Genomic DNA, 9,538 nt, shown 5'->3' with positions numbered 1-9,538 from the left:
TTTTTGTCACACAACTTCAGACATCAGTTGTCCAGTTGGTGGAAATCCGCAGCATCTTTCTCTTTATATCCAAATTAAGCGTTCCCAAAACATAAGTGTGACCTCCATCAGCAGCCCTGATACATTTCAGCTGAGATAAGAGTCACTTCACTAAGTTGATAAAATGCTTTTACTCTTCATCCTTAAAGAAGAACCAAACGTGTCACTCTGAGAACGTTTGTCTTTATGAAACAGACTGATCCTGGTTCAGTTGGTTAGGTTCATTCAAGAGACATTGTTATGAAAGAAACAGTCCTCTGAGGGTTGACGGAAGGAAAATGCAATTTGAACACACAACCTTCAGAGTGGGGAGCAGTTGCTCTACCAGTTAAACTCCCAGGACTCTGACATGACCTGAATCTCACACAGAGAAGAGTAGACTCTGTTCAGTTTGTCACTGTCAACAGGTTTCAGTCTGTAAACTTTGGTTCTCTGATGAAGATGAAGTTTCTGCAGCTTCAGTCTGAGCTTCTTTGTTTGTTTCTTATCTTCTACGTTCTGCCTCTTGTTGTTTGTGTTGATCTGCCAGGGTGCAAACTCTACATGATCAGTTTTAATCTGACTCTGCATATTAGGCTACAAATTATCCAGTTAACCTGGCCTTTTAATGGATCATCTGCTTTCAGTTAATAGCCTATAGCTTTAATCTTGGAACTTTCCCCTTAATTTAAAAATGGATTAAAGTATTTTTAGATAGACCCCTGAAAATGTAGGCCACAAAGTAACATTACAGGTAACTAGCCAGGAAAAACTGGCACCTTAATTATGGATTGTATTCCATGTGCTTATTGTTCAGTGTCCCACTTGATGTGTATTTCCTTTTGTTGTGCTGTGTGTCTGATTGTCTTACAAATTGCCTCTCGGGGACAATATCAATAAAGTTGAAATTGAAGTACCTTATTTTGTTTTCCAATTAGGCATACGATGCAAATTTGAGGTTAATTAATGGATAAATTAATGGATTCATGTTTATAAGAGGGATTTAATTGTTTATCTCCACAGTTTAAGGGATTCTTAAAAACCCCAAAGTAGCCTACTTTAATTTTAGTTTTTTTTAAGGATAATCTTAATGCTAGGTATAAGAGTTTTTTTTTTTTTTTTTTAAAGAGAAACAACCCCTTAAAATGTTCCTCACAGCTTTCATCTTAATTTTACATTTATTCTGTTTTTAGAGGTAGAGGGTTCCGAGGTCATTAGGCTGAACTATCTAATCTATTAAAGGTTCCAAAAACGATTTGAAGATGCTATTTTCATAGGCTAATGTGCATAACTATCACCTTTGAGAAGTGGTTGAGCTTTTTCCCTTTCAAGCAGAAGTAGACTTAGGCTGAGCTGTTTTTCATTTGTCATTGATCACTTCCACTGTAGGTGGTAATCAAACAATGTTGGTGAGAATCCCTCTAAATTAGTCTGATGGGGATGACAAATTACATCCCAGCCAAATGTGTCCTGTAGGAAAGATTAACTACTTTTTTTGGCAGAAAATGTACTACTGCTGCCAACATGAAAGACAGATGTTTATTTTGTGTTTGTGCCAGTTATAATTAGATTTCAAGATGAATGGAAATGCTAAGTAATGACTCCAAAGATGAATAGGCCCTACTACCTACATATCTGTGACAATCATGTGACATGTTGTATTTCCAAAAAGTAGAAGCAATAACAATTGATAGGCAATATATGTGTCTTTTTGTGTCAAAAATGTGTTTAAAGTATGGCTAAGTAAGCATTTGTGAGAAAAGTCACTTCTTTGGTCCGGTGGTTGTCATCTGAATGTCAATAAGCATTTTTAACAAATAAATAACAGTTTGATACTTCACAGTAGAAAAACACAGGTGTGAATAAAATTTATGAATTCTATTGAGCTGCATTGGTTTCAGGCTCCTTGTATTGGGCTGGCTCACTGTCATACATGGACACTTTAATAATACAGATCCATCATTAATGTTATTAGTAACACCTGTACTTTTCCTACTATATGACAAGTGACAGGTGCACAGGTGTGTTAGATTAGGATTTGAATTGAAATTAAGTAAACTAGGGTAATTTTGTTTTATTATTTTTATTTTATCAGTGGAGCACCTTGCTTTTATCTGTGTTTATATACAGTCTACTGTGTTACCCTCTCATATGTGTTATCATCCTTTAGCAGGATAGTTTGTTTGAGTTAAGAAAACGATTATGGGTTGAACTAGACTCAAGGCCCCAGCTTCACATGCAGCTGCTGGTTTTGACCACAAGGTGGCGACCACACATTAACATTTAAACCAAAGCTAGATGCTGCACTTGTGCTGCATTCAACGGTCTCTCTGAAGCTATGGGGTGGAGAAGTGAAGATAGCCTACACCTACGATATACCTGTTAAAGTGCTTTTGGTTAAAAACAACTCCAAAAGGTAGAATTCTGGCTCGGTTTGCTTTGTTTTTTGTTTTTTTTTACATTAACTTAAACACAACTGCCGTGTCTTTGGACCAGGAACAGAAGGAAGACAACATGCGTGTCAGTAATGTACCGGTAAGTACCTGTAAATTAGCCAAAAGTTAGCCAACATTAGCCAAAGTTGTGTACGTAGGCTACCGTTATTAGGGCTATCATGAAAATTTACAGCTGCAGCTGCAAACAGCTGTGACATAGACTAACGGTTGCTGACAGTTTCTTAGAAAAGGCTATGTTTTTATTTTACATACCCTAAACGTCTTGTACACTACGCTAGCATTATGGAAAGCCAGACGTGTTAAGCTAATAGCGTTGGGTTATTCATACTAGCTTAACTTGTAATTGTTATTTATCTCACGTCACCTAAAGGCAGCATACTCCAGCGCAGGGCGCCATTTTGGCTCCTTGATGCAGTTCCTGTGTTTTGTATGTGCATCGCAAATCCAGCGTCGCATGTTTTTGCCTCTTAGAAACAGAAGTTAATCAAGGTAGTTGTAGTCAAGTAGAATCCAACTTTTAATATCAAAATGTCTTATCACTTTCTGATATTATCAATAGCGGTCAGAGAAGCAGTAATTATCTTGTTTTCAACAGGTCTGTAAGAGTTTTACGACCCACAACAGTTGTTAGATTCTATAACGTTAGCCTATCACCTGTAGTAGCCTGATTAAAACACTTAATAGGAAGTAACGTAGGCTATATTTTCCCTAGAGTAAGTAAATTACGATTTGTAAAAGTCACAAAGCTACCTTTTTGAAGCATTGCACACACACGCTCACACAGTATAGCCACTATGCTGTAGCCCGAAGCAGAACAGTGAATTTACACTCACTGCAACGTAATTATAATATTTTTTGTTTCCATGAGGTGAGCATAAAATGTAAAATCCATAGGCTAAAGATAGCTATTGGGAAACGTACACGTACAGTCCTCCAACCCCCACTCCCTCTCTCTCTCTCTCTCTCTCTCTCTCTCTCTCTCTCTCTCTCACACACGCGCGCACACTCACTCACTTGTGTTTCACCCTCACACCACAACAGCAGCGTGCAAACACACACACACCTACACTCACACACGCGCACACACATACACATATTTCTGCATCCCTCTATTTTTTTATGCACCGGGAACCGAGCGCTTTATAAGCGTTCGTGGATTATGATGCCAGTTTTTATAACGGCGAAATATTGGCCTCTCCTTCGGCTCCAACTGTGATTACCACTATATCGCGTGTTTTATTTTATTTTAATTTTTCAGATTTATTTCTAATTTGGTTCCCCGTTACTTCTGAGCACCGAGAGACCGCTGAGACGCCAAGCTTACGTTCAATGCCGTTGGAACATGTCCTATGTTCCCTTTCAAGGTAAGACTGAGCAGATATTAGATTTTTTGTCATCCACTGCATCTTTCTCTACTGTCCTCCTCCCCCTTTTCTCACCATCCCCTCTCTCTCTCTCTATCTCTCTCTCTCTATCTCTCTCTCTTTCTCTCTCTCTCTCTGTGTCTCATTCTTTTCTCTTCTCCCTCTGTCTCTCTGGCACTATCGTACGCAATAGGCATATGTAAAAGCACCATAGCCGACAGGTGCAGAAACAGCATAGAGTGCCTTCTAGATAAGATAGCTCACACACGCACGCACAAATACACACAAGGATCCAGCGCAGCGTGTGTCCTATGGACCTGTGCATGCGGCAATTATAGTATTGTAATAAGGTATGCATGTGTACTGGTGTCAAGGTCTACTCTTGCAAGTGCATTCCTCCGTTTGAGAGCAGCCACACAGCGTTGATGGGAAAATATGCAGTAATATATTTTTTAAAATAATCCTATAACAATCCTATGGTGTTATATGGTATATGGTACTCATTAGTTTATAGAGACAAGATAATACTTGTCTGGTGTGGTTTCTCTATTATGAAGTTTATACTGCCCTTATCATACTTAATTGTTTTATCATATTCTTTGGTGTAAAATGCTAATAATATTCTTAGAGGCACTCTTAGTGTAATGTAAGGACTTTAGATTGTGATTTTAAAACTTAACTCCTATTAAATATTTGTAGATTTCTGTACTGTAGTATCTTTTGAAATCTATTTAGGATTTTGTCAATAGCCTGAATGAACTGTGTCCTGTCTGCTGTGTGCAAAAACTTTGGCCCACTAAAATATGTAGATGACCAGAATGAGAGGCTACTTCATGCTTGCTGGTCTTTTATTCCCCCATACTTGAGTGTGAGTGGGTGAAAGGCGCTTCAGTGTACCGTAAAGGCAGACTCCCCTTGGTATCATTGCACTGCAACTGTGACTAATGCTATATGTGAGCAGGCGTGCTGCAGTGAGCTGCCTCAAATCTATCCAGTTGAAATGTTCAATTTGGTGTGTGTGTGTGTGTGTGTGTGTGTTTGATTTAGAGGAGCTAATTTGGAGGGAAAAAAAGCAAGGTCCTCAAACATGATGGCCAGTCAGACTGGAATGAGATGAAACGCCCAGTGCAAAGTTTGGAGGAACCGTGAAGGATTGGGGGTGTCGTGGTTTGTGTGAGTACCTGTTATCAAAGAGGTTTAGATGCCAAAAACTGTAGGGATGGGGAGGAACTGTGTGAAAAGAAGATGTGAGTGTGTGTGTGTGTGTGTGACAGAGAGAAAATGAGCGGCGTGTAGTCAGTGTGTGGGTTCAGGAGAGAGTGGAGGTGTGCCGCATGTGACTGTTAGGGTGAGAGAGAGTGCTGGTTTATGTGTGGAGATGAGCACACACTCACAGACCTGTAACCCCCTGTAGAACAATATTGGTGCCTCCAAAATGGAGACTAATCTCGACCTGAAAAACTCAACTCTCAGCTCCTGGACTTCACAGTGACCCTGGAGTCATCATCTGAGCTGCACAAGAAAAGCGAGACCAAATTTAACTGTGGCAGCCCGCTCGGCTCCTTTTCACTCTGCTTTTTTATCCCCTCAGAGCAAAGCAGATAATGGCGTGCGTGTCTGAGTGCGTGCGTGCGTGTGCGTGTGTGTTCTTTCTCTGATCGCACAGTGGTGTTTCATTTTAGATATTGTTTTCAGAGCTAAGCATTGTTTAGTGTTATCCATTTTGGTACAACTGCTGAGGGTTTAGCCGTAAACTGGATTGTAAGGCATATCAATATGGAGATACACCAATCTGCTGTTAGGTTTTATGGTTTTAACTTCATAACTGCATCAGTAGTATTAAATATTGTACCCTCAGGACACCTGTTAATTAGCTGGCATCATGTACTGTATATGATTTATATATTAAAATCATATACAGTACAAAATCATCAAAAATGATTTGCTAAATTGTAGGAATTTGTTGGTTTTCTCTTTTATATCATCGTTAATTGAATATCTTTTGGTTTTTGGAATGTTGATTGGACAAGATAATTTGAAGCGACACCTTGGGTTTTTGAAAACTGTGATTTTTCACTATTTTCTGATATTGTATAGACCAAACAATTAATCGGAACAATAATCAATGATGAAATAGTCGTCGTTTGTAGCCCTAGTATGTATTTTGGCCAACCAGCTCAATACACCCTAGTCCAATACAATACACTAGGGCTGTGACGGTATGGATATATGGATTTTTTCTCACTTAAGAAGCAACGTATCATCCGCGATATGGCGGTTAACCGCAACCCCCTGTTACGAGAGTAGCGTAAATTAGAGCGAGACTGACCGGTGCCTTAGGTGAGTGACGTCAGTGCCTGTGTAGTCGCGCGAGGAGAGCGGGTGAGAGCAGCGTATGAGTGTGGCTGTGAAGAAAAGCGAGAGGGAAAAAAGAGATAGCAAAAACAATGTAAAGTAAGTTAAAGAGAAAAATAAAACAACAGGCTTCTCAATACACGGTGGCTTCATATGTTGTCAAAACTGCCAGTAAAGTGAAGGGTGTTACCCCCTAAAAAGCATCGGCTTAAACCTTAAAACATATGTTGCCGCCATGGTTGCAGCACCCTGTTTCCATTTTAACTAAAAGTGAGTCTCTACTGTGTTTTGTCATTTACAGTCACGCTGCTTTCTCTTCTCTCCTTTGATCTATTTAACAGACAGTTCAGAAAACTCTATTGTCAATAAAGTAAAAAGAAAAAGGTTTGCTGAGGGCAGACGCTGTGCAGCACAGCGGTCTAGCAGCTGAGCGGAGACAAAGCAGAGAGGAGTCCTTGGCAGTCCGCTAATTTGTTGCTCTCTTTACAAATATAAGCTGCTCTGTTTTAGGCTACAAAAACGTGCATGCACGCTTAAATCCAACCTTGCTGTTTTTTCGGGATTAAGCTATAAGCAGAAGGAAACTCTGCTAGCTGCTAGGCTAAAGTGCAATGATAAAACTGCAGCGCTATGCTGTCCACCTGAGCTGAGAACAGAGAAATGTCCTTTCCTTCCCTACTGTGTATTATATTAAAGGTTACCTGTAGATATCACAAGTACTCAAGCCTAGAAATAACTTCTCCACAATCTCTTGAATATAGGATAGAAGACCGCCAGTGATGATAAATGAACAATGATTGTGTTCATTATATTCCATATCACACAACATATGCACTCCTGTAACTTTCACCAGGAAAAAAAATTAAATGAATAACTAAAAAATGCGTTTGATGGTGGTGATGATGTCATCCCTGTGGTAGTGTCATGTCACCACCGGTATTGCGGTGATGCGGTTATTGTCACAGCCCTACAATACCAGTCCACCTATACATTAGAAGCTCCATGGTTACTCAAAGCGATTATGTAACACTGTGATATTTATTGCCACACAGTGACTCAACATCTACAGATAAAATATGTGGTAAGACAGCTAATATGAGTGTGACATTGATTTGCGATAAGATATAGACAAAAAAAAAGGGGCCAAAAAAAAAAAAATAAAAAAAAAAAAAAAAAAAAAAAAAAAAAATAAAAAAAAAAAAAAAAAAAAACCAAAAAAAAAAAAAAAAAAAAAAAAAAAAAACAACAAAAAAAAAAAAAAAAAAACAACAAAAAAAAAAGCCTTCCTATCGGGGGGGGGGGGGGGGGGGGGGGGGGGGGGGGGGGGGGGGGGGGGGGGGGGGGGGGGGGGGGGGGGGGGGGGGGGGATTGTGTATGCTTCCTTATATCTTTTTTCCTCCCTCACTCGCACTCCTTCTTATAGTCTATCTCTTTCTCTATCCTTCTTTTCTCTCTCTCCTCCACTGTGGTCCATCCCCCCCCCCCCCCCCCCCCCCCCCCCCCCCCCCCACACACACACACACACACACACACACACACACACACACACACACACACACACACACACACACACACACACCACCACACTGATACTACACGCACACATGCTCTTCTACCCCCTCACTGCTGTCTCTTCTCTCTCTCCCTCTTTTCCCTTCTTTACAATGGCTGTATCCGTGAGTTCAGATGGACACTATGGACGCAAGCAGCCAGCCACTGAGCTATCCCTTGCCTTGTCGATTTTACAGTAGTTTGATACAGCAGCTCCTGTCAAGCATGGCCATAGTTAAAGAGACAGCACACCACCAATGCACTGCAGCACTCCTCTACTCCCTCCTTCTCTTTCCCTCTCTCTTTCTCCCATGTGACATAAGGGACTGTCTTACACCCCTCCACTACTCAGGCTGTGCCAAGAACCATCATCTGTTAGGCTATTACTGTACTGCATGCATGAGATTCATCTAGCCCTGTGCACTAGATGATCTGTAAAAAGAGAGAGCCCATTCATTCTCCAGTGGGGAGCTGAGTGTACTGGAGATGCGTTTGCGGCAGCTTTTTCAAGTGTTATGTCGAATTAGCAGCAGAGACGACCAGCGACGAGCATTTGGGGGAAGTGATTTTCTTTTAATCACACATGTAGGGCTGAATTCTCCAGCCGGAGAGCTTCTCGGCTGGTGTTGACAGATCTTTAGTGATCTGATGTTTCGCGAATCAAAGAACCCCCCCGTCCAAGTTCAGGGACGATTTAAATTTGCTGGCCGTATCCCCTCTAGATGTGGGAAGTCAGCATTTCTAAATGTCAAACAAGACTGTGCATTCTGCTTTTTCAAGTATTCCCAAAGCTTCCTGGTCAAAGACATGCAGTGATGTCAAGATATTGAGGAAATATCACTCATGCCATTATTCTGGCCCGCAGATAGGAAGGCACTCAACAGGCCTTCAATTGAATGTGCCGCTCACCATCAGCATGTTCAAGGTTCCAATGAATAAGCACACAGGATGGTACATAGCAGTCACTTACTAAGCTTGTCTAAAAGCATGTTATCTGGCAGACATTCAAGGTCTTTAATACCCTGCAGGTCAATCAATGGCAGCATCACATACGTCTGTACTACACCAGGGACTGTGGCCATGCAGGCCCATTGATAATCTAACAAGTGGAACTACTGATACCCCACTGTAGGGCTGAACGATTTTTGAAAATAATCTAATTGCGATTTCTTTCAAAAATATTGCGATTCAATATGTGATTATTTTTTAAGCTCTTTGTCTTCTGTATTATTCAACAAAGACTAGCAATAAATCATTGTATAGTATGAACATCACAAGATTAGATAGATTAAACAAACTGTTTCCTGGAGGCCAGGCCTGTATGTGATGATGAAATTAGGTGATGCATGAATTTATATGAATGACATCTTTTATTTAACTACTTCAGTCACAGTAGTATATTGAGCACTGACCAAGCCTGGTGTAAACATTCATATGAAAGTCAGAAACAAATCACACAAACTAAAGTGCAGATTGCAGAAATATAAAAACAAATATGTGGCTTTACCACACTTAGTAGTATTTAGATTTTTTAATTATTATTTACATAAACATATGTAAACATGTGGATTGCACTTTTTAAACACTGTCTTTGAACTTTAAAAAAAAGAAAAAGTAAAAATATATACATTGGTGTATTTTCTTTTTACAGCGCACACAAAAGAGCTGCCTCCAGCCCCTCCCTCCCCTCATGAAGTTGCCTGCCGTGTGCATGACAGCGTCAACGACGTTGCACTTGCTCAGAGAGGCTATCGTTACATTAGTAGTAGCATGCAGGTGTTGCCGTGGGATTAA

General features: G+C 40.4%; 1 protein-coding gene across 1 annotated transcript in view; it reads left to right on the top strand.

The window, feature by feature from the left end:
* Positions 1-3,518: 3,518 nt before the first annotated feature.
* si:dkeyp-72a4.1 (uncharacterized protein LOC100148058 homolog) overlaps positions 3,519-9,538 on the top strand; it is a 67,579-nt gene continuing 61,559 nt past the window's right edge. Inside the window, exon 1 of the mRNA XM_039806154.1 lies at positions 3,519-3,838. Coding sequence (XP_039662088.1) covers positions 3,817-3,838 — 22 coding nt within the window. The 5' untranslated portion in view covers positions 3,519-3,816. The remainder of the gene's footprint in view (positions 3,839-9,538) is intronic.

The sequence above is a fragment of the Perca fluviatilis genome, chromosome 7, assembly GCF_010015445.1.
Source record: "Perca fluviatilis chromosome 7, GENO_Pfluv_1.0, whole genome shotgun sequence".
Lineage (NCBI taxonomy): Eukaryota > Metazoa > Chordata > Actinopteri > Perciformes > Percidae > Perca > Perca fluviatilis.
Note: the sequence above shows the minus strand (reverse complement) of the source record. Positions and strands in the feature narration are given on the sequence as shown.